This window comes from Trachypithecus francoisi, unplaced genomic scaffold (genome assembly GCF_009764315.1).
Source record: "Trachypithecus francoisi isolate TF-2019V2 unplaced genomic scaffold, Tfra_2.0 Lachesis_group3, whole genome shotgun sequence".
Taxonomy (NCBI): domain Eukaryota; kingdom Metazoa; phylum Chordata; class Mammalia; order Primates; family Cercopithecidae; genus Trachypithecus; species Trachypithecus francoisi.
Genome location: NW_022681468.1, coordinates 138,168,680 through 138,196,206, shown reverse-complemented (window position 1 = coordinate 138,196,206; position 27,527 = coordinate 138,168,680). Strand labels below are relative to the sequence as shown.

The 27,527-nt window shown below is 40.2% G+C and overlaps 1 protein-coding gene and 1 pseudogene across 2 annotated transcripts in view; one reads left to right on the top strand and one right to left on the bottom strand.

Annotated features, from left to right (window-relative positions):
* Nucleotides 1-27,527, top strand: part of TMOD3 (tropomodulin 3) — a 79,729-nt gene that overhangs the window by 11,322 nt on the left and 40,880 nt on the right. The window contains exons 2-3 of one of the 2 annotated variants that reach the window (XM_033190106.1): nucleotides 8,443-8,535; nucleotides 22,963-23,162. In XM_033190106.1, coding sequence (XP_033045997.1) covers nucleotides 23,037-23,162 — 126 coding nt within the window. In that variant the 5' untranslated portion in view covers nucleotides 8,443-8,535; nucleotides 22,963-23,036. The remainder of the gene's footprint in view (nucleotides 1-8,442; nucleotides 8,536-22,962; nucleotides 23,163-27,527) is intronic. The other variant, XM_033190105.1, reaches the window with a different exon arrangement.
* On the bottom strand, nucleotides 19,034-20,481 carry LOC117070651 (annotated as a pseudogene).

The following is a 27,527-nucleotide window of genomic DNA, read 5'->3' as shown; positions in this document are numbered from 1 at the left end:
TGTTTTCTTTGTGTACATCAATCTCTCACTCTTCTATATTCTCTTTAGTTTCCAGCTCTCTAATCTCTGCAATTAATTGCTTATATTATGTGGATCAGAGTATAGTATGAATAATATCTTATTTACTTAACATGAACTAATGAGGTGTTCCTTAAAAATGAAGATAATATTTAATGAAGATAGTATTGACTATTGATCACGTGCTCTGTGTTAGGTACTATTCTAAGTGATGTATATATGTTATCCTCATTTAACAAATGAACATATCAATCCCATGAGATAGTTACTCTGAGTATTATTCTTATTTTACAGATGAGAAAACAGAGGGACAAAACAATAGTTCAATATCTTGTCCAAGGTTATACAGTTAGCAAGAAGTCAAAATCTTTTTTGTAAGTTATTTTAAATGTCATTTTTAAAATAAGATGTATTATAATAATTTCTCCTGCCCTTCTTAAATGGAGTCCCTGCTTAATTTAGCCAAAATGATGTGGGAAATATCGACTTTAGAATTCATTTTTTTGCACAATTTATTGTACTGTGCTATTGAATTCCCTTCTGAGATTGTTGAAGTTTATAGGCTCTTAGAAACTGCACGAACTTGTCCCACACTTTTGTGTATTGGTTAGTTGGTAGCTTTTCCTTCTCTTTTATATCCAGCTGTGGCTTCTTGCTGTCACCTAATATCACTTAATTTGCTTCTATTAATGTGTAGCGTCTAGTATCATAAAACTAAAAACATGGCAAAAATTGAATATTTTTTAGAGGAAGTGTGATATTGTGTAAAAATGTATGGCTTTTAGGGTCAGGTTCAAATCTTACATCCACTATTGAAAAGTATATATCCTTGAGCAGGCTCTTAGCCTTTCTGAGCCTCAGTGTCTTCATTTGTAAATTGGAGATAGAACTGTTTTGCAAGGTTATTATGAGGAGATGTGTACGATAAAGTGCCTGGCATTTAACAGGTATACAAACAAAAATTGATGCCTTTCTTTTTCACTTCATTATAATATGATATGGGACATGATCCCTTTATTCTGAGAGACTACAATAAAAAATGAAATAAATGTTTTCCTATGATGTAGTTAAGATATAACCAGTTTTATTCTATCACTAAAGATAATAATTGATAGTTGTTATCATAAATGTTAATTTTAGAAATATTATCCTGAACTCCTGTTTTGGGTCCTTCTACTAAGCTCTCAGCAACCTCCTCTGTTTGCCTGCATTATTGTCTTTTACTTGTGTGTGGCTCCTTTGATTTCCCTCATTTGATATTAAAGGAAAAATGTCCTTTAGCCCCCATTTAAAGAACCTATCCCAAAGCAGACCTTATGTCTTGGAGACTGTGAACCAAGCTTGTTGGCCAATAGCAATGATTTCTAAGACTTCCCTTCTTTCATCAGTTCTGCTTTCTTTAGCTATCACCAGTCTTAAGCATTAATTTGTTTTTCTTTCTGCCTCCACCCCCTCCCATTTCTCCTTTCTCTGAAACTATCCCCAATCCCCACTTAACTGTATGGTTCTCATTATTTCAGTAGTTTTATATGGTTTGGGGTTTTTTAAATTATTATTTTGAGATGGAGTCTCATTCTGTCACACAGGCTGGAGTGCAGTGGCACGATCTTGGCTCACTGCAACCTCTGCCTCCCGTGTTCAAACAATTCTCCTAACCCAGCCTCCCGAGTTGCTGGGACTACAGACATGGGCCACCACGCCTGGCTAATTTTTTTATATATACTTGTAGTAGAGACGGAGTTTTACCATGTTGGCCAGGCTGGTCTCGAACTCCTGACCTCAAGTGATCCACCCACCTTGGCCTCCCAAAGTGCTGGGATTACAGGTGTGAGCCACTGTGCCCGGCCTGGTTTGGCTTTTTATTATATGTTTGTGTGTACTTTCCAAAGGCTATATTGTGGTAGTTGTTATCATTTATAGTGAACTCACTATCTTAACATCGTGAGGCATTTCTACTTCTGTGCCAGAGGTTTTGTGCCTTCTATCTTGAAACTGCCAATGAAAACCTAGTGAATACCCCTCTCCCCTCACTTTACTGGACTGCATGCTATTTCTCCGTAGGCGAATACCCTAGCTCATGTCACCAGATTACCTTTTTAAAAAACAATTTTATCGGCCGGGTACGGTGGCTCATGCCTGTAATCCCAGCACTTTGGGAGGCCGAGGCAGGCGGATCACGAGGTCAGGAGATCAAGACCATCCTGGCTAACACGGTGAAACCCCATCTCTACTAAAAGTACAAAAAAATTAGCTGGGCATGGTGGTGGGCACCTGTGGTCCCAGCTACTCAGGAGGCTGAGGCAGGAGAATGGCATGAACCTGAAAGGTAGAGCTTGCAGTGAGCCGAGATTGCGCCACCGCACTCCAGCCTGGGCGACAGAGCAAGACTCCGTCTCAAAAAGAAAACAAAAAAACAAAAGACGGTTTTATCAAGGCATAATTTATATACCTTCAACTTTAAGTATACAGCTTGATGATAACAAATTACTTTTCCTAGCAAGCCTCTTCCGTGCTGTCTGTGGTGTGTAAGTCATCTTGCCCTTTCTCTTTGTGTTCCAAAAATTGCTTATGGTGGGTTGTGTGGATGCTGATTGTGGCTGCTGTGTGGTTACTTACAAGTGCCCTGTCTGTTGGTTATTTTTCAGCTATTCATTCTGGATATCATAGAACCTCATTAGGCATGAGGTTTTCTACATTTAGGGCCTAGGGTCAAGGTAGTGATTCTTGAAGAATTGACTCTCTTTTGCCCTCCTGTTGGCTGAGTTCATGCTTTTATCCCACCTCATGAGAATTATACCCTAACTCCAGGAGTTACCAGATCTCTTTTTGAGTGGTCTTATATTCCCCACCTCCCTCATGAAGTACAAAATACATTATGCAAATTTTAGGCTTGTGCCTCTTGAAAAACCTATTGTAACTACTACTCTCTTTCAATCTGAAAATTAATTGTGATAATAAAACTTGATATATCTCCAGGCCCCTGAAGTTGATTAGAGTAATTCTAGTGGTATCTGTCAGTCAGAAGTGTGCCATGTCTCTGAAGGTGCATGTGAATGCCTTCACCGTGTAGGAGTGAGGCATGGTCCATGGAGGAGCATTCATTCATACCAGCTGGGGCTCCGTACTCAGGACTCAGTGGTGAGCAGTGGGGCTATATGGTGTGCCACACCTGGAGCACTGCTGACCTTGAGAGAGGAAAAAGAGTAGTCAGAGTTGGAAGAGCTGGGAAAGGCTTTGGAGAGGACAGACTTCAGCTAGTCTTTGAATTGTGCAGTGTGCGGAAAAGATAGAGAAGTGACATTTGGGCCTGGTGTAAAAAGGATTGTTTAAGAAGAGTGACACCATTGTGGGAAACCAATGAGGCAGCCAGGTGAGAATGAAGTTTGGGTATCTGTGAGGCCCTGAGGAATCTAGCCTGGTTAAAGCAGAGGATTCTTAGAGCAAGTAGGAAGGGGTGTTTTATCAAAATCACCCAAGAAACTGTCAAACTACAAACACCTAACAAGAAATGTTTCTAAGTATAGGAGTAAAATCTTAAAAGCAGTGTTTTAGGTGACTATAGGCAAGATGCAGATGTTAGAGCAGGAAAACAAGAGCTTAGAGTCAGTTTGCTTGTCTAGAGCCTGGTGTGACAGAGGTCTTAGTAAAGCAGTATTTTTTACTTCTCTTTATGAGGTTCCAGAAATTTCTCTAGGTCCTAGAACTTTCCTGGGAAGGGGCAGGGCTCAGAGACATAGGGCTTTGAAGAGCCTGCATAGGACTTTCTAAAGTTGTTTCTCTTGATGTTTCCTTAGGGAAAAGGTTTTGAGAAAACATACCCCAAAACTGGCCTCAATCCCAGTTTCAGGATTTCACTTAAATAGGGCCTTTGGTCCAAAGCTGTGGAACTTGGGAGAATATATAATTACATATTTTTTAAAATGAGCTTTGCTATTCGTTTCGCAGATTCCTAGTTTTTTGGTTTGTTTTTTAAATAATGTTCTGAAATTCTAATAGGACTGATGGCTAATCATTCTTTGTTTTTTCTACCAAAGCATTTCTTGCTATTACCTGAGTGTGGCATGCATAATTCTAAAGTCAGAGATAATATTTGTTGTTTTTTCATACACAGCATCAAAATGCAACAAATGATTGAATTGTCCTTTAAATTAAAAATTAAATTAATAAATGCACATGGTACAAAACTCCTGGGGTCCTCCTGGATATATAGCAAATGCTGAGTGAGCCCTCTCACTCGTATCCTCAGCTAACTAGTTTGTCTCTGGTTCTTGTGGATCCTTCCAGAGTTTTTCTCAAGCATTTATTTTTAAAAGTTGATTATTTAGATTTCAAAGGACCTTGGAGGTCTTTTGTTAACCAGTAGACTTTCTTTCTTGAGGTACTAGAAAAAAGTGGGCCAAAAAAAGTAGGCCACATTTGAGGAACAGATGTCAATAAATGATGGGGTGAGGAGAACCCTCTGAAACTCCGTAAAATATCACCTTCTGCGGTTAAAGCCTTTATGAAACCTGTTTCCCAAAGGCCTCTTTCCAAATTCCAAGTCCATTTTTCTAACCTGTGTTTTCTTATTCTGAAGTCTTTTTTCTAATATATTTCAGTACTCTTCTCCTCGTGAGTGTCTTGGTTATAAAATTTAATCAAAATAAAGAGAGACAGTAAATACTTTTACATTTATTTTAATAAAAGAAAAGGAAATAAAGACCAAGGCAGAAATGAATGTGCTACTTTAGTATTCATACTACATTGACAGAATTTATATTTAATTTTGTGATTGAAACTTTTTGCATTCATTCCTATGATTTCTGATATGTAGGGAATTCATGTTTTCGTGGAAACATGTCTAACTTTATTATGGAAATCAATGTGAAAATAGAAAATCAGCTGTATGAATTTGCTTTATTTGGTGAGTTTTCAGGAAAGCATTTATTAATATGGTCATACTACTGTAACTTTTTTTCCCTCTACTACTTAACAACATTGGCTCATGCTTGACTTCATTATTTACTTTGTTCACTTTTTAAGTCTATCTGGTTCTGGTTTTTCAAGTCACTTTCCTGAAGTATTTCAGCTTTTGTATGTGCATATCTAGCATGATTCAGCTTTCATATTTTTCCTTTTTACTCATACATTGTTCACCTTGGCAGTGATGAAGGCAAGTCAGTATTTTTTCCCCCCAAGATTGGGTTAAATGGTGCTTCCTTAAAATCATAGACAATTAAAATTAGAAGAGACCTGAGTCCATCAGGCTCAGGGATAAAATGAATAGGTTTCAACCTTTGCCAGATCTCATCTACTGGTAGTAGCTGCCTAAGGACTGAGGGAGGATCTGTGCTCAGTGAAAAAAAAGGCTGTTTGATTTGCTATGTTTGTCATGGACATGGAAGAGTCACCTGTCAGAACCAGGACTATATTTTAGCTATTCTTCATCTAGCCTAGGAAACTAAGAAGAGATTAAAGTCAGAAACCCTAAATCCATCGATCTGCTCACCCTCAGTTTGATGCTGGGAGCTAACTAAGTGCTAGACTTTCTCTCCTGAAGAATTTTGGTTCCAGCCAGGCATAGTGGCTCACATGTGTAATTCCGTACTTTGGGAGGCTGAGGTGGAAGCATCGCTTGAGCTCAGGAGTTGAGACCAGCCTGGGCAACATAGTGAGGCTTCATCTCTACAAAAAATTTAAAAATTAGCTGGACATGGTTGGCACACACTTGTAGTCCCAGCTATTCAGTAAGCTGAGGTGGGAGAATCGGTTGAGCCCGGAAGGTCGAGGCTGCAGTGAGCTGTGATCACTCCAGCCTGGGTGACAGTGGGAGACCCTGTCTCAAAAAATAAAACAAGACAAGAATTTTGGTTTCATCTGGGTTTTGTTTGTTTTTCCTCCTCTGGTGATAATTGAATCCTATTAATTACATAGGTTTGTCACAGTTTGTTACAGAGTTTCAGAGTAATCAATCAAGGAGTCAGAAGGTACAGAAAGTTCTCCTTATTCTAGCAAAGAAAGGGAGCTTGAGTTATATAATGTAGCTAAAATTAAAAACTTTTAATCTATTTTTAAGACTGAAGATTTTTCCATTAAAATTTTAAAATGCACTACTGGCTGAGCTCAGTGGCTCACACCTGTAATCCCAGCACTTTGGGAGGCCGAGGCAGATGGATTACTTGAGCCCAGGAGTTTGAGACCAGTCTGGGCAACATGGTAAAACCCCATTTCTACAAAAAAAATTAAAAAATTAAAAAATAAAAATTAGCCAGACATAGTGGCACGCACCTATTGTCCCAGTTACTCAAGAGGCTGAAGTGGGAGGACTGCTTGAGCCCCGGAGTTTGAGGCTGCAGTGAGCCATGATTGTGCCACTACACTCTGGCCTGGTTAACAAAGTGAGACCCTGTCTCAAAAAAAAAAAGCAAACAAAAACCAAATCTAGTTTGAAGCCCAGGAAATTTGGAAGGATTGAAACTGAGGAAAAATAATACCTTTTGTTCACTGCATAACATTCAACTTGCTCTCAGCATGATTTCTTTTAGACCTGGCCTAGTTTATTTTAGGTTTTATGTGTTCTTCAATGCTTACTAACTTGGTGGATTAAGAAAATTCTTGCAAGAGGAAGAATGAGTCATGGTGATACTTCCCTTTGGGGGAGAGAAAGAAAACCCTCAGATTAATCTCACCATTATGCACTTGGCATGGATTCAGCATTTTGATTGATGGCTGAGCTCTGATAAATCTTTCCCTGTAAGCCACTTCATATCATATTTGGTTTTGTTCACAGTAGGACTGGTAGAAGTCTCTTTTTCAGTTAACCAGCCTCTGTAACCTTATTACTGTCAGAGACTTGTTCATATGATGTCATTTCTTTTTAAAGATATTTTGAGTTTGCAACAACTGGGAGAAAACATTTCCCAGTCTACCCAGTCTCTTAAACAAACAAACCAAAAAATTAAAAACTGAAAAACATTTGGTGCTGAGAAACTGGATATGCTAAGGGTGTGGCTCCTTTGGCATCCATCTTTGGTATGCACAGAGTGGGTTTGGTTCCTCTTTGACCTTGCCCTGTGTCTCTGATGCTGCAGCTCCACTAAGAAGAAAAAGGGGAGGTGGGATAGGACTGGGAGCTGGTTTGCTACTATTCATCAGAAAAGGAAGTGGGGCACCTACAGGAGAGCCACAAAGTCTCTCAGCAGGGTCTTGTTGAAAGATTGTTTTTGAGGTGATATGAATAACCTGTTGAGTATTTTCTTGTAATCATCACAGAACTGATCTGGCTACTTTCTACTTTAAGGTAGTCCTCCGTGACCTGCTTCTAATTACATCTCCTTTATTCTAGCCCTAACAAATTTTTCTGCACGCCTTCAGATTTCAAACTGCTTTCTCTGCGATCTATAGATTTCGTTTTTTAAAATGCAAGATGAGGCCGGGCGCGGTGGCTCAAGCCTGTAATCCCAGCACTTTGGGAGGCCGAGACGGGCGGATCACGAGGTCAGGAGATCGAGACCATCCTGGCTAATACGGTGAAACCCTGTCTCTACTTAAAAATACAAAAAACTAGCCGGGCGACGAGGCGGGCGCCTGTAGTCCCAGCTACTCGGGAGGCTGAGGCAGGAGAATGGCATAAACCCGGGAGGCGGAGCTTGCAGTGAGCTGAGATCCGGCCACTGCACTCCAGCCTGGGTGGCAGAGCAAGACTCCGTCTCAAAAAAAAAAAAAAAAAAAATGCAAGATGGCATTAGTAGCAATGGCAGGAAAGACAGGGCTACATAGTTTATCCCATACTTAGGTTGATTAGTTTCCATGGGACTTTTACACAGAATAATCAACCACTATTTTTTTCAAACTACTGTGTGCAAAGCAGCTATCTCACTGAGCTGTGCTAATATCTGAGTCAACAAACGATAGCATCCCCAAAATGCCACAAAAATCATTAAAATACTGTCTTTTAGGCTTCACTGTATAGAGGAATCAGTGAACCGAACAAAAGGATAAATTTAGCATCCAGTGTGTTTTCTTTAAAAAAGTCTTAGCCAGACATGGTGGCTCATGCTTATAATTCCAGCACTTTGAGGGTCTGAAGCAGGAGGATCACTTGAAGCCAAGAGACCATTCTGGGCAAAGCAAGACCCTATCTCTATCCTCCTCCATTTATTATCAAAGTAATATACATTATATACAACTAAAATAAAATGGGCATTTTTTAGAAGGTAAATATGTTTGCCAATACAGTGCTTTGAGCGTGGTGGGCACTGCTACGGTTTGAATGTCTGTACCTTCCTAAAATTCATATGCTGAAACCTAATCATGAATATGATGGTATTAGGAGGTGGGGCCTTTGAGAGGTGAGTAGGTTGTGAGGATAGAGCCCTCATGAGTGGGATTCGTGCCTTTATAAAAGAGGCCCTAGAGAGCTACCTTGCATTTCCATCATTTCAGGACACAGCTGGAAGGCTCCATCTGTGATTCAGAAAGTGGGCTCGCACCTCACTGAATCTGCTGGCGTCTTGGACTTCTCAGCCTCTGGAAATTGTGAGAAATAAATTGCTGTGGTTTACAAGCTACCCAGTTTGTGGTATTTTGTTATAGCAGCCCAAATGGGCTAAGACAGTCACTGAATATAGTCTTTGTTTATAATTAGTGTTATTTAGAATTATAAGCTTATAAAAAGGATATGACCTTTTGAGGTCTTGAAACTCCCTTGCCTTTGAGGAATCTGCCACATTGTCCCTGACAGATATTCATACTCAGCCTCAACAATCCCAAGAATACATAGATGACTGTCTTTACCTCAGCCTTCTCCATCAAAGAGAATGTTCCTCAAACCAGCAGAGATGAAACTCAACCTTAACATTAAATAGAAGAGTATTTTGATGTTTTGAATGTTAAAATCTCCAGCCAGAGATAACATATTGTTATATTATTTCCAGATTAATTTTGAACCATGTCCAAACAAAAAAGGAAAGGGAATGTCAATTTGAATTTTTCTAATTGAGGTAAATTGGAGCAGATACTTGGGAAATTGTTGGCTAGTGAACCGTATCTACTTCAAAAGATTACATGGATATTCATCCAAAGGGAATATTTTGATCCTAACTACTATTATCTAATATGTGTCAACATTGAAATAGTTTTATTTAAAAGTAAACATATATAATGACCAAAAGTTTTCTTCAGCATGAAACGATAAGACTGCCAGTCAATATCTGAAACAAAGGCAAAGCTGAATTTAATGCTTACTGTAATAAGGGAGAGCAATGCTGGCTAGACACAGTTTCTCTAAGTAGAACAGGCCAATTTCTTATTTTGGGGAATTGTGGAATTCAGGGATTGGCAAACCTTCTGAGGCCATAGCGGGTTAACATAATCTGTAGAAGTATGACTATGATTGACTGGCATTCAGAGGAGTGTTTATTGGCTTATGTTCCCGATAAGCTGCTTTCAGAAGTTGGGAGGCTATTGCAATAGCCCAGATAGGAGGAAATGATGGCTTGGACCAGAGTGGAAGGAATCTGTGGAGATGGTAAAGATATGACTTTTAAAGGTAAAACCAGCAAGATTTGCTGGGTGGCTCATGTGTGGAGTGCGAGACAAATCAAAGTTGACTCCAAGATTTTTGGCCTGAGCAACTAAAGAATGGTGTTGCTGTTTATTACATGGGGAAAACATGGCAAGAGCAGGTACGGGGAAGAAAATTAGGAGTCTGTTTTGTATGTTTACATTTAAGAAACCTGTTAGCCATCCAAGTGGAGATTTTACATGGATAGTTATTTGCAAGTATGGAATTCAGGAGAGAGGTCCAGATTGGAGATACCAATTTAAAAGTTATCGGTGTATGAAATCACCAAGGCAGTGAGTATAGAAAGAGAAGCTGTCCAAGGAACTAAGTACTGGGGGCACTCTAGCATTGGAAGATGAGGAAGATGAGGAGGAACTAGCAGAGGAGAATGAGATGGGGCAGTTAGGGAGGAAGGACCAAGAAAAAATGATGTCCCCAAAGCCAAGTGAGGAAAGTATTTTATGGCCAGATACTGTGTCTGATAGGTCTCATAAGATGTGGACGAAGATGGCTCCCGCCTGTAACCCCAGCACCTTGGGAGGCCAAGGCAAGTGGATCACCTTAGGTCAGGAGTTCAGGGCCAGCCTGGCCAACATGGTAAAACCTCATCTCTACTAAAAATACAAAAAAATTTAGCCAGACATGGCAACTCACACTTGTAATCCCAGCTACTTGGGAGGCTCAAGAAGGAAAATCGCTTGAACTCAGGAGGCAGAGGTTGCAGTGGGGCAAGATCACACCACTGCATGTCAGCCTAGGTGACAGAATGAGACTCTGTCTCAAAAAAAAAAAAAAAAAAGATGAGGACTAAAAATTGACAATTGGATTTAGCGCTGTGCCGGCAAGATCACTTTGGGTGGAGTGAGTGGTGGGGATGAAAGTCAGATGGGAGAATATTTGAGACAATAAGAGGGAGAGGACTCGAGGTACCAAATATAGACAATTCTTTTAAGTTTGGCTGTAAAGCAGAGCCAAGAAGTAGGGTAGTGTCTGGAGAGGGATGTGAAGTAGAAGGAGAGTTTGTATGTTTTTTATTTGAGGTATGTATTACAGTCTGTGTGCTAATGGGCATGGTCCAGCAGAAAAAGAGCACAAGTACTGGATAGTTGTGCTCTTGTATAAATGTGTACTGGAACCCTTGTATAAATGAGCAGGGATGGGATCTGGTTCCAAGAGGCAGGATTGGCCTTGGGTAAGAGACTGGACATTTTATCCATAACAGCAAGAGGGAAGGTAGAGTGTAATGGGTACAGGTGTGGTAGGTTTGTAGATATGATGGGAACTCAGATGTTATTTTGTGATTGCTTCTGTATTCTTAGTGAAATATTAAGGTAAGGTTATCAGAGAGTGAGGGGTAGGCAGTGTTGAAGGTTTGAGAAAAAAGAAGTAGAAAAAAGTCATCTAAGAGAGTAGGAGAGCGACTGGACTAAGATTTGAAATACTAGAATATTAGAATTATTAGTCAGTATTCTTTGACATTAGTGGTGATACATTTTAAATGTAGCCAGTCAGTTCATGTGTTTTTTCTCCAGCTTCATCTGCCACCCTGGTGCTGGTGAGGAATAGGAAGAGTTAGGTTGTTTGTTTGAGACCGAGTATTGCTCTGTCGCCCAGGCTGGAGTGCAATGGTGCGATCTTGGTTCACTGTAACCTCTGCCTCCTGAGTTCAAGCGATTCTCCTGTCTCAGCCTCCTCAGCTGGGGTTATAGGCATGTGTCACCATGCTCAGCTAATTTTTGTATTTTTAGGAGAGACGGGTTTCACCATGTTGGTAAAGCTGGTCTTGAACTCGTGACCTCGTAATCTGCCAACCTCGGCCTCCCAAAGTGCTGGGATTACAGGCGTGAGCCACCGCACCCGGCCAGAAGAGTTAGTTTTAATCAGATGTGGAGTTTTGCCAGAGGAGTTCCAGAGAGACAGGGTCAAAGATGCTGAGAGTTACAGAGGGGCATGCTTATTGGTAAGGATAAGGACTGTTGGGGGGTGATAACCATGGGGATGTGGAGCTGAGGTAAGCTGAGGACTGGACTGTCAGAAGAAAGAAGTTCAGGGAGCTCAGAGTAAGGGAATCATCACTACGGTTCCTGGGTGTCAGATTCATGACTCTTCTTCAGCAGTTTGACCAGTAAGCATTGAAGATTTTGGAAAGAAAATAAGAAACAGCAATTGTGTGAAATTTTTTTTAAGGCATGACAAGTTATTTGCTTGTTTTACTTTTTAGACTCAATCTTTTGCAAAAAATGATACCAGAAATGGCATTAACAAAAAGACATGTTCTTTGGTTTAGACTGTATGTTTAAGGACAGCCAGCAAATGTTTTATTTAGTAACTTTTGATTGGTTGATTTTGTTTAGTTAGTTGATTATCATTATTATGGGTTTGTTCATAAACTGTCATATTAGGACCGTTCACAATGTGGATCTCAAAACAGACTATGATGAAAATATCAACCAAGAAACTCTTTAAAGCAGGCTTAGAAATATAGGTGGCATAGGACAATGTTCAGCTCCTCAGGAAAAAAAAATAGGTGTGGAATAAGGAATATTATTAAATACTAACTGAAATGGACTTAGAAGTCATCCTTTGTGCCTCTCTCAAGTCATCCTTTGTGCCTCTCGTGTGTTTATCCCCTACAGCCAACCACTGTGTTTCCAAAACATACCATGTTTATCTACTTCTCTCCATCTCCACAGCCACAACCCTAGGCAAAGCTGCCGTCATTTCTCACCTAGATTGCAGCTGTTAGCATAGTCCTAGGCTGAGAGAGCTGCTTAGAGACCTTAGGTCCTAGCTCAAAAGTCATCTTTCAGCACAGTCTTTCTGAGCCACTTAAGTTAGCCTTCCTGATCCTCCCGACCTCCATTGCTTTAAGTTTTCTTCCTTATAGTACTTATTGCTGTCTCATATTACCTTCTTCCTTTATTCATTGGTTTTTGTCTGTATGCCACCTCTAAAATAGGGCAGGAAACTTGTCTGTCTTGTATACTGCTTATGCATGTTGTTTAGAACAAATAATTCATGGTGTAGGAAATGTTCAAAAATATATGTCAAAAGAACAGTAAGTATATTGAAAAACAGATATTCGTCTGGGAATCTTGAGAGCAAAAAAATTCTCTGATCTAGTGGGTTGTGGAGATTCAGCACCCAGGAATCCTAGGAGAAGCCAATGAGGAAAAGACAACATAACACAGTCTTAAGCCTAGCACAGTTGAAGAGAAGGCCTCCAGCACCTGAAGTGGAGTTAACCTGAGGCCTGGTGTCTCCTGAAGAGGAAACTCATTTGGTTACCTAAAAAAAAAAAAATCAAATTTTCATTTAATTTCAGAGATCTGATGACTGATGATCAGATATTTTTGTTTTGTTTTTAACTGGGGGAGATTAGACAGCAGAGAACTCTGAATCTTATGCTCAAATGAGTTGATAGGGAATAAAAGGTGAAGAAGGGTCTACAAAGGATCAACAGAAGTGTCAAAAACTCATTTTCAGTCCCCGTTTAGTTGTGATAAGGGGATTAGAGTTTGGGAGCAAGAGGACACTACATAGCTGGAGGAGAAAGAGGGAACTACCAAAGAAGGGAAAGCAGAGATTGATGTATGATTCAAGTATATCAAATTTGTGTTAGCTGTGTACTACCAGGTACTGTACCTCGCAATGGCAGCCCAGTGAGGAATGAGATCTAGGAGAGATCCTCTGCCCTTCAAGAGCTTTACAATGGCTAGTGAGAGAAACAGGTGAAAGACTAACTCCAATCATTGTTGTTTGAAGTAAGTTTGAGGGGTGTCTTTATGGAGTAGCTCTGGATAGGATTTCAGGTGATGGCTCACAGCTTTATCTTTACCGAGACACAATTTCAATCAACTGGTAGGTGTCTAATCTCTTAAAAACTGGCCCATAGCAACCATACTCATAAAAAAGACTTATACGTGAGCCAAAATATCAGTTTATTAATATCTAGTGAGGAAAGTTACATGAATAGCCAAATTTTAGTTAGAAGATATCTTGGTGAACATTGAGAAGAATATTGCCTTCTTTATTGTTTATTTATTTTTAAGACAGAGTCTCACTCTGTCACCCAGGCCATCTGAACTGTGTATCTTATGCTGAGAAGATTGGACTTTCTCTTATAGGTCAGGGATGGGCAAACTTTTTCTGTAAAGGACCAAATAGTAAATATTTTAGCTTTGCAAGCCATCGGGTCTCTGTTGCAATTACTCAACTCTGCCATTGTAGCACAAAAGCAGCCATAGGTAGTACATAAATGAATGAATGTGAATGTGTTCAAATAAAACATTTACAAAGACAGGCAGCAGGCCGAATTTGGCCCGCTGTAGTCTGCCTAACCCTGTTGTGGGTAATATGAATTATATAAGGCTTTTGGACTAGAGAACAATATGATCACATGTATACATTAAAGACAGAACAGATAAGAATCTGAAAACTCTGAGCCCGCCCTATGGAAATGGTGGTGAAATGGAGGTTAACAACTCATAGAGTATCTCTCTGAATCATATGATTCCACATTTTAAAAAATATAGTCAATGTTGACACCTTACTCCCTATACAAATATAAAGCTTGAAGAAAATAAGTGGAGATTGGTTGAATAGAGTAGAACATCACTTCTCAAACTTATATATAGATCCCTTTTAAAGGAAAAAAGCTGTCGGGCCTCCTAGTGTTAACTGACAATCAAAACAATTAAAGCAATTCTACCAGGTGCTGGTGCAATGATAAATATAAATGTAAATGTGGCAACTGAAATTCCACAACATTGCTTCTTTTTAAGTGATCCAAAGGATCTAGAATATGGCTATTAATTTTTAGAAATTATTCTTATAGAAAGCTAAAATTTAAAAGTCTTAGCAAAATGAGATTGCTGAGATTCCATTAAAAAATTAGCATGGTCCTGGAAGTCCAGTGTGAAAAACAGGGATTCTAGAAATAAGTGATAAATGAAAAGGAAGATGGTAAATGGATGAAGACTTTTGGCCGAAAATATTCCAGGAGTTTCTTGATGTCCTTAAGTATAGCCTCCACTAAGCTGAAGTTCAGTGAAGCAGTGGGTGAGTGGAAAGAAGAAAAGCAACAGCACCCATAGACTTTGGGGAATATTTAAACAAAGTTCTTCAGCCTTCGAAGCATTTTGAGTTAAACAAAATACACTCTGCCACACAGTATGAGATGTAGTTGTCAGAACTGATGAGGGGGAGTACCCCTAGAGCAGTAGATCTCAAGGTATAGTTCCTGACCAGCAGCATCAGCACCACCTGGGAGCTTATTACAAATGCAGATTATCTGCCCACCCCAGACCTACCCAATCAGGAAATGCTGGGGATGGGCCCAGAAATCTGTATTTTAACAAGCCCACCAGGAGATTATGATGCAGTCAAAAGCAGGAGAAACACTGCTGTAAAAAGTGAGTTAAGAAGAAAATAGTCTGAACATACCAGAATTCCAGATTAAAAATTCTTAAACTTTGCCTAACTTACCTGCAGAACTTTACAAAAAGTTGTGTTTTTCTTAAATGATCATGAGAATGTTATGCTTTGGAAACCAATTCCCATATTCTTGTGCAATGTAAGTTTTTTTTTACTTTTATATGAAATACAGTATACATTAGCTTAGAGATTAAAAGTTTCTGTAGACAAAGTGTAGATTTAAAGTACTTTTCTAGCACACTGGTTTCACCTCTTCATCACTCAGAATTTGTTCCTCTTCTAGAAGACAGATGTCAAAGGACAAACGAGAGACATGTCATCCCAGGACAGAAAGAAAAGCAAAGCACTCCTTCCAGAACTTCCCTTCCTAAGCAGTTTCTGAGCTCCTGCTGGCACTTGGAATATTGTCAGAATACACATGTTCCTCAATCAAGGATGAGAGTTGAGAGGGAAGGTAAAATCAAGTTAAGAGAATCTGAGAATGGGAACATCTGAGGAAAGAATGCTAGTAGTGGCCAGGTGCAGTGGGTAGCTCACACCTGTAATCCCAGCACTTGAGGAGGCTGAGGCAGGCAGATCACTTGATTCTAGGAGTTTAAGACCAGCCTGGGCAACATGGTGAAACACTGTCTCTACAAAAAATACAAAAATTAGTTGGGTGTGGTGGCATATGCCTGCAGTCCCAACTACCTGGTAGGCTGTGGTGGGAAGATCGCTTGAGTCCAGGAGGCAGAGGCTGCAGTGAGCCGTGATTGCACCACTGTACTCCAGCCTGGGTAACAGAATGAGACCTTGTCTTAAAAAACAAAAACAAAAACAAACCAAACAAAAAGTGGTAAGTTTTGAGCATCATTAGATAGGATGAGCAACAGTTATTTGCTTTTTTTTTTTTTTTTTTTTTGAGACGGAGTCTCACTCTGTCGCCGGGGCTGGAGTGCAGTGGCCGGATCTCAGCTCACTGCAAGCTCCGCCTCCCGGGTTCACGCCATTCTCCTGCCTCAGCCTCCCGAGTAGCTGGGACTACAGGCGCCCGGCACCTCGCCCGGCTAGTTTTTTGTATTTTTTTAGTGGAGACGGGGTTTCACAGTGTTAGCCAGGATGGTCTCGATCTCCTGACCTCGTGATCCGCCCGTCTCGGCCTCCCAAAGTGCTGGGATTACAGGCTTGAGCCACCGCGCCCGGCAGTTATTTGCTTTTTATTGAAGCAGAATTGAAACTTTGAACTTTGGTGTATTACCCAGAAGTTCTTGCCTTATGGCAAAATTCTATAATCTGAATCTGAAGGAAATTCATTTTCCACTGCTTTGGAAAGGAAAACCTAGCTAAAGAAGTAAACTTTTTTAAAATGAGAAATACTTAGAAACGTTTTCCCCTAGGATATGCCATGATAAACTTGATAAGACTTGGAAAAAGAAAAAAAAATGGAAGAGATTTGTTACATATAACCAACAAAGAATATATTAAGGGCATTTTTTTTTTTTAATGCGCAAAAGATTCTTCACACAATAAGGAACACATTGGCCAATGAACATATGAAAAGATGCTCAACCTCATCATAATTCAGCAAAATACAAATTAAAACCACAGTGAAATACCACCAGAATGGCCAAAAATAAATACTGATAATACCAACAATGAGCAAGGATGAGGAGCAATGTGAATTGTCATGTGCTGAATCTGCTGGGAACGTTAATTCATGCAATCACTTTGAAAGTAGTTTGGCATTACCTAATCAAGTTGAGTATAAGCATATCCTTTTCCCAGCAATTCCATTCCTAGATTTGAACGTCAGAGAAACTCTCACACATGTGTACCAGGAAAGAGGTAACAAGATTATTTATAGCAGAGAAATAGAGAGGAGAGACTATAAGCAACTTAAATATTCATTTATAGGATAGAATACTCTATAGAAATGAAAAGAAAGTAGTATAGCTCTAAGCATCAACTCAAAACAACGAACAACATTAAATGAAAAAAGCAAGTCACAGAAGGGTGCATACTCTGTGAGTCTGTTTACATAACATGCAAGAAAAGGGGCAGATCTAAAACTGTTGAGGATATGTACAAATAAGGCAAAACTCAGAAGGAAAGTAAGAAAATGATTAATTCAAAATCTGGTAGAGTGGCTACTTTTGGAGGGGGAGATGCAACTAGAGAAATGAACATGACGGTATTAGTAATGTTTTCTCTTTTATGCTGGGCAGGGTGTTCGTTTTATTCTTTAAGCAATACTGTAAACAAGCTTTGTGTAGTAGATTTTACTTTGGCATTAGGAGAAGCAATGTATTGGTGTAAGCTATTTAGTCTCTCCGTGGAATGTAGAATGTCATGTTCCAATTTTACAGAACCTGGGTGGCATACAGCATTGCTTGCCTTTGCTCCTGATACCTCATTCCTATCATATTGCCTGTTAGAGTGCCCTGTTAGAATGACCATTGAATGTATGACCCATACTAGGACATTCTTGAAAGTAAAGTTAGGGATGCATAAAATAATTAAACTTATATCTATGTCTATTTTTAAATATTCATTGAGAAAATTGGCTTATATACTGAAATTTTCAAAAAATATTAAAGCACATTAAAAACTTTTAAAATAGTCATTATTCAAACATTTAAGAAATAGCATGAACTAAATTATTCTTGGTACATATTTATATACTTTTATCAGTTTCTTACCCTTATCTGTCTGAAATACCATGTCATTGGTATTTTTATAAAGGGAAAAATTTTTTAAGTGGTCTTATTTTTTATTTTTGTCCCTTAAAATGTTTACCTTCTTCAAAATTACATTTTATGGCTATTATATTGGAAAGTGCTGATATCTTCCATTGAATCTTCTCTGCAGACTGTATTATTTTTAATGGAGAAAATACACTGTAAATATACTTGTAAGCTTGCTTATTTATTGATTTATTTATTTTTAGAGAGAGGGTCTCACCTTGTTGCCCAGGCTGGAGTGCAGTGACGCAACCATAGCTCACTGCAGCCTCAAACCCCTGGGCTCAAGCGATCCTCCTACCTCACCCTCGCCAAGTAGCTAGGAATATAAGTGTGTGCCACCATGCCCAGCTATTTTTTTAAAGTTTATATAGAGATGAGGTCTCACTATGTTGCCCAGACTAGTTTCAAATTCCTGGGCTCAAGTGATCCTCCTACCTCAGCCTCCCAAAGTGTTGGGATTATAGGCGTGAGCCACTGTGCCTGGCCAAGCTTGCTATCTTAAAGTTGGAAGTACAAAATGGAGGCTTAACAAACAGTAATGACAATGATAATAATTTGCTAAAAAAAAAAAAAAAGAAAGAAAAAAATTTCAAGATAACCAGTAAACCAGAAGAGGTACCAATAAAACAGGTGTAAACCAGACCTGTCTTGGGCAGTTACACAAGTTGCCTGCAATGTAATATCTGCATAGACAAATTCTGTTCATTTGCTTGTTTTTTTTTTTTTCCTGTGATTACAGGATTTTTTATTTTTTTGACACACTATTCTATTGCCTCCATATTTTCCAGAACAAATGCATAACATGTATCTTTTATGATCAGAATAAACCAACAAAACTGTACTTTCTTCTTCATTTTAACTGGCTCCTAGCTAGATTAGAGATACTCATGCTTGAACTGGGATAAGTAAAACCCAGTCGTATGCTTTCCATGTATTCTGGAAAACATTTAGGACCTATGGTAGATCTGGCCTCAACATCTCAACATTAAATCAGCAGTTCTCTTTCCTAGAATTAGAGATTAGTGCATCACGAGCATGGTGTCCTGTGCCAATAATCCTAGCTACTCGGGAGTCTGAGGCAGGAGGGTCACTTGAATCCAGGAGTTTAAGACCAGCCAGGACAAGACCCTGTCTTCAATCGTGATTAATTTTTTCAATCAAAAAATTAAAAAATTAAAATTAAGGTGTGTTTTGAAATCAGACAGCCATCTTGTCTGCCATCTCTGAACAAATTACAAAAATGGACTCATAATACATATTTGCCCACAGGGCTTGCAATACTGTTTCACAAAGCTGGCTGTATTCTTCCTCTTCACAAACAGCCAGTCTGCATAGCATATTTAGCTGCAGACGCCTCTGCTGACTCTCCCTGCAACATTTTCATTGCTTACCAGTAGATCTGTCCGTAGTTCTCAGGTCTACCAAGGGGGTGGTTCAGTGGTTCCTTGATATAATCCATCCAAAGATGAGAATCTACAGATCCAAACTCTCTTAAAGCCCTCTCATAATATTCTCTTATGTTCACCATCTTGCAGGATTCTTGCTCCTTTTCAAACTGAATCATTTTCCTGAAAAAGTCAACTGAAAATGCATGACTGTCCCGTAAACTTTTATACACAGCTCTGGCTTTTTTGTAGCCACCATGTTGATAAGCCCAATCCAGGTACTTATCCTTCAGGGTTACTGAGTTGGCACCTGTGGCAGCTAAGAGAACTTTCTTAAAGATTGCCTCAGTGTCTTCTTGGCTTTTGGCATCTTCATTCCACTCTGCCAAGAAGTCCGCAATGGCAGACAAACCTGGGGTTTCAGGTGCACAGAGTCTTCTTCAAAAAGCATGGCTATGTCAGGGCTCTTTGAGTCAATCAGCACATGCACATTCATCTGCCACATTGTCCCAGAGTCTCTAAATAATTCAGTCCCAGCTACTCCCACCTCCAGAGCTTCCCTCAGGAAGTTATGGCACAGCAACAACTCAAGTTAACTGCTTATATTGGAATTCTGGCAGAAGCTTGTTCTTGTGCCTTTCTGAATGCAGTCGTGGTTCTTTCCAACCTCTTCCCTCTGAGGAACCCACTATTTGTCTTCTTAGTAAATCTTTCCAAGCAAAAGGTGATGTAACACTTCCACATGGCCTCCATTGGCAGAGTCTTCACTACCTCTTCATATACGGCACAACATCTCTCCTCCTTCTGGCCCTCCTCTGCTTTGTCTTACTTCGTTGTAGGCTGCTCTTCTCCTGTTTGTGACTCATCTCTAATTCTCATCTTGCCGCATAATCCCAAGTGAGAAGATCATCTGTGTGTAGAGCCTGAGGTTCATCATAAATTTCTTTTTGTAGACCTTTGGCAAAGTCAAATCGCCGTGCAGTTGAAAGCAGTGACACATGAAATTCTGCACCTCGAATTATGCTTACAGAATTTTCGTAGATGATCCGTGCCAACTCGCCCTTAAGGATTTCTTCAGAAAAATCAGGATTCTCCACATCCATGTTGGCTTTTTCAAATTCTTGCTTTTCCTTCCTCAGTTTTTCAGCATGCATCAGCCTCATTCTAAAATAGTCTTGATAAAGTTTAGGGCCTTCTGGATGAAAGTGCAGTGCCCAAATAAATAGTTGCCTTGCGCTTTCTGAAGACAATCAGTCTTCCATTTCCCATTTGGCTGCCATAATCCACAAAGCTGGCTTGTTGGAATGAATGGCCAACATGGCAGAAAATACCTTGCTAAGTTGAGTTTTAGTAGCCCATTTCTTACAAAAAACTACATAGGAGGCCAGGCACAGCAGCTCACGCCTATAATCCCAGCACTTTGGGAGGCCGAGGCGGGTGGATCACCTGAGGTCAGGAGTTTGAGACCAGCCTGACCAACAAGGTGAAGCCCCGTCACTACTAAAAATACAAAAATTAGGCGGGCATGGTGGCGGGCACCTGTAGTCCCAGCCACTCAGGAGGGTGAGACAGGAGAATTGCTTGAACCTGGGAGGCAGAGGTTGCAGTGAATCGAGGTCATGCCACTGCACTCCAGCCTAGGCAACAGAGCAAGACTCCGCCTCAAAAAACAAACAAAAAACTACATAGGAGAGCCAAAGTTGAACATCATCTTTCCTCTTTGCTGAGGCACGTCGGAAAACACCTTGTACCCCGTGTACAACAGAATTCTCAATCTCATCCTTCTTAAATGAATATCCAATGCATGTTCTTCTCTGGATCTGTTCCAAAAGATTAATTTCATATTGAACATAATTGGTAAAGTCATCCTGAAAAAGGGCTCTTCCCTGGATTCTCTACTCTAGATCAGAAGCCTTCTTAATGATAGCCTTAATCTCTGCATGACTGAACAGTCCAATGTGCTCCAGCTGTTCCAATTCGGGGAGCTGATCTTTGTGTTCCTGAATTATCTCTACAATGAGGTCCAAACTCTACAACCCCATGGGGAGGTTCTCAACCACGAACACGTGCAGGAAGCTCCCCCATTTGCTTGTTGTTGGACCTAAGGTGGTTGCTAGTCAAGTTGCTGTCAGACTCCTGCGGTGAGCCTGCCTTTCTAAACACTTTGAACAGTTCCATTCATGGGAGATGGAAACACATCAAAGGAGCCTTAAAATGTTACTGGTTTGCAGGAAAAACATACTAAAATATTAAGTTGAGAAAACTTGAGGGCAGGAGTGGTAAAGGAAATATGTCAAACTGAAGTACGGAGCATTTTGCAGTCAAGAAAAACTTAACCAGCCGGGCGCGGTGGCTCAAGCCTGTAATCCCAGCACTTTGGGAGGCTGAGACGGGCGGATCACGAGGTCAGGAGTTCGAGACCATCCTGACTAACACGGTGAAACCCCATCTCTACTAAAAAATACAAAAAGCTAGCTGGGCGAGGTGGCTGGCGCCTGTAGTCCCAGCTACTTGGGAGGCTGAGGCAGGAGAATGGCGTAAACCCGGAAGGCGGAGCTTGCAGTGAGCTGAGATCCGGCCACTGCACTCCAACCCCGGGCGACAGAGCGAGACTCCGTCTCAAAAAAAAAAAAAAAAAAAGAAAAACTTAACCAAATCACTAAGTCTAAAGTGTATTTATTTCCGTTTATTTCCATAGGTAGTAGGTACTTTTTTTTTTGTTTTGAGACAAGGTCTTGCTGTGTCACCCAGGCTAGAGTGTAATGGCATGATCTTGGCTCACTGCAACCTCTGCCTCCTGGGCTGAAGCCATCCTCCCATCACAGCCTCCTGAGTAGCTGGGACCACAGGTGTATACCACCACACTTGGCTGATGTTTCGTATTTTTCGCCATGTTGCCAAGGCTGCTCTTAAACTCCTGAGCTCAAGGGATTCACCTGCCCCAGCCTCCCAACGTTCTGGGATTACAGATGTGAGCCACTGCATCTGGCCCAGTACTAGATATATTTTATGAGACAGACAGTTCGTACATATGACTGGAATATACAGAAATCCTTGGTTTCGCCTTTCCTATAGAACAATCCTGCCGAATCAACAGATGATTAGCTCTTTGATATATGCCAACTTCTGTGTCTCTAGAGCTTCTGTTAACCTGCTTGTTGATTAACCTCATAGCTGTCCCGGAGAGATCACACAGTAAGGAAATGATGATGGTCCCTTCCCATAGTCAGACCCTCCGACCAACCTTGTCAATCAGTGGGTGACATATCCCAGCATGATTTTGAGTATTTTACTCAAACATCTTCAGAATGCTATATTTTTTCCTTTAAAAGCACCTCAGAAAAATATTTTCAAATGCATCTTTTCAAAAGAAAATTTTTCCTAGTGGCACGAGACTACTCCTGTCATGTGGAATGTATTGATATCCCCCCATATTAATATTGAGTCATATTGTTCTCCCAAATAATATATAGTAAAACAAATGTACCTTAAACACATTGTGCTGAAGCAAAGTACTCTGGTAAAATAATCTGAAAGCCATTGATGGAAAACTTTTATTTTGGCACATAATTTCTTTCCCCCTAAAATTTAATTATTAGAAATTCTAAATTCTGTCAAGTGACTGCCTTAATGGATTTGAATTTTGTTTTATCTTTTCCCTCTTTTTTCCTGTTTTTTTTTTTTTTCTCAACACAAGGCAAAGGACATTGAATGATTCATAAAGAAGAATAGCATGTGATATATGATCAAAGAATATATGACACATGGAAATTACATTTCACTTAACCTAAGAATTAGATCTAAGTAGGTGGAGATGACTTACTATTTAAAATGTGTTTGTTTCTTCTCTCCATAGCTTTAAGAAAAAGTAGAGATCACTTCTGACTGTACTGAACAGCAAAAATTAAGTGACTTGCTACACTGTAAATCATGGCACTGCCATTCCGTAAGGACTTAGAAAAGTACAAAGACCTTGATGAAGATGAGCTCCTTGGGAATCTGTCAGAAACAGAACTGAAACAACTGGAAACTGTTTTGGATGATCTTGACCCAGAGGTAGGTGCTAGCTGATGAAGAGAAATGAAATAACTTTTCAAATTCTTTGAAACTCAGTAGCTGCCTTTGAGCTTTTTCATGACTTTTCTCTGGCACCTTCTACCCCCTCGTCCTCTTTATCCAAATCAATTTGCTTTTGGCTTCCTCTCCAGTTCCCCACTTCTGCCTCCATATGTTTACTAACATGACTGTCCTAAACTACACTCCAGTATCCTTATTTTCAAACATCTCCTGAAATTTTTTCCTCCTCTAAGAAATTTTTCTCCTCTGTGCAGGCAGGGATATTTTTAGTACAAGGCAGCAGATGATTACCTTTTTGATACACGCCAACCTCCGTCTCTTCCGAGTTTGTATGCCAGGTGGCTTTGGTGTAGAATGCCTCTAAAAGATTCTTCATGACCCTAAATCTAATTGTTCCCTTTCTGAAAGATGCTGACCCAATCGATTAAGTTTCCAGTCATTAGTAGAACAGATCTAAGTAACTTCTTGACAATACAGCAGTCCACTGTGGAGCAGACCTGAATATATGTATGTAGGCTTTAACTTGCAAGGTGGATGTTATTTGTCTTATAAATTACACAAGGCTTAGATAGACACCCATGACCCTTGAATTGTTATTCCCTGATATGTCGGGGGATGGGCAATGAGGTAAGAACCTGAAGGTCCTAAAGGTAATGGTTGTTTGCTAGGCTTCTTTTCTTTATTTACCACATTTCTTTATGCCAAGACGTTGATTTTAAGTATCCTCTAAGGACTGAGATGGAGTTCATTTTATAACATTGTTCTTGTTACTGGATGATGTGTCTATACCATAGATCAAATCCCTTAACCATAATTACTATTATAAGGAAAAGTTCCCAGTACACCTAATTGGAGGGGAATTACTCAGGATAACAATGCTGTTTTTATCACATCACGGCAATATCTTCTGTAGGCAGTTCAGTCTATTAGACCTATTTGAATCAAATGGTTTTAGAACTGGAAAAAGTGGACGAGTGCTCACACCTATAATCGCAGCACTTTGGGAGGCTGAGGTGGGTGGATCACTTGAGGCCAAGAGTTCGAGACCAGCCTGGCCAACATAGTGAACCCCGTCTCTGCTAAATATACAAAAATTAGCTGGGCATGATGGTGCACGCATGTAGTCCCACGCTATCCCAGGCTACTTGGGAAGCGGAGGCATGAGAATTGCTTGAACCAGAGAGGTGGAGGTTGCAGTGAGCCGAAATTGCACTACTGCACTCCAGCTTGGGTGACAGAGCAAGACTATCTCAAAAATAAATAAATAAATAAATAAACTGGAAAAAGCATAAGACTTTAGTCCCTAGTCCAGGTTTCTCAATCTTGACACTATTTACTTTTGAGGTTGCATAATTTGTTGTAGGGGGGCTGTCCTGTGCATCGGAGGCATGTTTAACAACATCCCTGGCCAGTAGCACACTCCTCCTGTTTTAAAATGTTCCTAGGATGTTGTTTTAATCAGGTTTGGTAATGGATGACAGACACTGAGACTACTGCCTTGAAAGAAGGGTTTATTACTTACAGTTCCAAGAGCAGGAGGCACACCGTGCCACACAGAGGCACATGGGGAAGCACCCAGGTTGGTCAGGAGGCAAAAGGATCAAGGAACAAGCATGGCCAAGAGCCTTTATTGTGGTTCAATGAGAATGAATGGGTGAGTCAGGATAGGCAGATTTTAACAAGTTTAGGACTAGATAGTTTGAATAATTTTAACAGGCTCAGGGCTATGTAACTAGTCTCTAGTTGTCCAGTATCTGGCTCTGGGTGATTTAGGGGGAGGGGAAATACTGGCTTGGTAAGTGAGAGTTAGATAAAAAAGAGGTGGTTAGGAGAATTCGTTGGTTTGCATATGAAAGGTGTGCTCCAGGGGAAGTTGATAGAGAGTAGTGCTCTCTAGCTAGCCCTGGAAGGAGTGGTCTCCAGGATTAGCAGGGCCCCAAGATGTGAAAGCATCATAAAACTCAGAAAATAAAAAACATGACTTTTTTTAGGGCCCAGTTGTCACTCTGTTCCTCAGGCAAGAGTGAAGTGGTGCAATGATAGCTCACTGCAGCCTTGAACTTCTGGCTCAAGCGATCCTCCCACCTCAGCCTCCTATGTCACTAGGACTACAGGCAAGCACCACTATACCCAGATAATTTCTTTGTAAAATTTTTTCTAGAGGCAAGGTCTCGTTATGTTACCCAGACTGAAAACCATGATTAATACTCCTCCGCCTGAGCTGACAACCAAAAATGTCTCCAGACATTGCCAAATGTCCTCTAGGGGACAAAAACACTACTGGTTCAGAAGCATTGATCTAGTTCATGCCCTCTGTTTTACAGATGGAAAACAGAAATTACCTCAGTTACTACAATTAGGGAAAGAGCTGGGACTAGGTCCCTCACTGCCTCATTGATACCTGGTGGTCTAGCAGTCTTTCTGTTAAACCACACTGAGTCTCCTCCCAACTCATGCACTATGGTATCAGTCTGAAATTTGATGGCTTATTTTTTATTTGTAAATCCATGGCCTGCTTCTTGTGTGGGGAGGCTTGATTAGCCTCTAAATGTCATTTGCAAACTCCCCAACCCCAGTCGCAACTCCCCTAACCGCAATACTGTTAGTCGAGACTAGGAGAAAAATGATGTTTATTGACGGCATCTGTTTGTTGGGTGACATGTTTTTGGAAAGCGTTCTGGTAAAGAACCAGGTAAGAAAAGAGGTCAAGGATAGTAGCAGCTACTTCAGCCAGAGAAACACCACTGTAACTTGCAAAGTCTCAGGAAGTAGGTTGAAGGTGTGTGTGGTACCTTATATTTTGGAGGACTGTTTTACTGTCCTTCTGCTGTATTCAGTGTACATGTTTGCTAACTCTTGCATTTTTGCCAAAAAAAAAAAAAAAAATCTATCTCCAGAAGACAGCCAGCCTAGCAAAAGCTTTCCCCTGCCCCACCCCCCAAGGCTGAGAATATATTTTACAGCAAAATTGCACTGCAAGAGAGAAACATGTCATTTTTAGTGACAATCATATTAAAGAAAATTTTTATCTGAAAAGTAATTATGATCTATTAGCTTACTTGATTAGAGTATATTTCTAATGAAGCTTGGTTCATGGGTTTATAGCCTCTAAAACCAGCTAGCTGTCATTTAGTTTGTGGTTAGACAGTTTTTGGCCGGGTATAGTGGCTCATACCTGTAATCCTAGAAGGGAGATTTGCTTAAGAGCAGGAGTTCCAGACCATCCTGGACAACATAGCAAGACCTTGCCTCTACAAAAAATTTTAAAAATTAGCCGGGGGCATGGTGGTGCACACCTGTAGTTCCAGTTACTCCAGAGGCCTAGGCAGGAAGATTGCTTGAGCCCAGGAGTTCAAGGTTGCAGCAAGCTATGATCACATCACTGCACTCCAGCCTGTGCAATAGAGCAAGACCCTGTCTCCCTTCCAAAAAAAAGAAAGAAAAAAAAAAAGGCTTTCTAAGGAGCCAGGATTTCAGCTATCATATTTAAGACTGTGTGTGTCACATGGGCTTGAGCAGGCAGGTAGAGTAGTGCAGCTTCCATTACCAGCAAATAGCAAATGAAATAGCAATATATACATCTATGCATTATTGATGGAGAAGTAAAGTTACTTTTTATTAATTTGCCTTAATGAGAATCTTTAAAAGCATTCTACCATTTACTTTATTCAGTAAATATTTGGAGACAACTTGTAGATTTCAGGTGCTATGCTAGGCTTAGGAATACAAGAATGAGCAAAACAAATGTGGTCTTTGCCCTCATGACACAGGCTGGTAGGAATAGGAGCAGTTTGACATTAATCAAATAATCATACCATATTAAAAGAATGGTAAATGCTACACACTGTAAGAGCTTGTGATGAGAGGTTAAGAAAAGCTTCCCTGGGGGAATGGAGCTACAATCTGAAAAATGAGTTGCAAAAATGGATAGGCAGAGCATTCCAGGGAAGGGAGACCACACACATAGAGGCCTGGTGGTAGAAGGAAGTATGTGGCAAGTACAAGAGAGAAAAAAAAGTTCAGTGTGACTGGAATGGAGAAGATGTATGAGATGAGGCTAGGGTGACAGATAGAGGGGCTGGTGGTGAAGGATAAAAAATATCAGGCAACTGATACAGTTGGGAAGCTAATGTAACAGTCTCAGCAAGCTTGGATCATAGTTTGGACCAAAGTAATAATGTTGGAGATGGGAAAAAGATGAATGTGTTCTTCAGGAAGTAAAAATGAGTAGGGCTTGCAGGTCGATTGGAAATGGATTCTTCACGTGTAGTTCCTCTCTTGATTTCTAAGTCTAAAGGTAGAAATCTTATGTTTCTTTTTTATGGTTCCATAAACAATTTTATA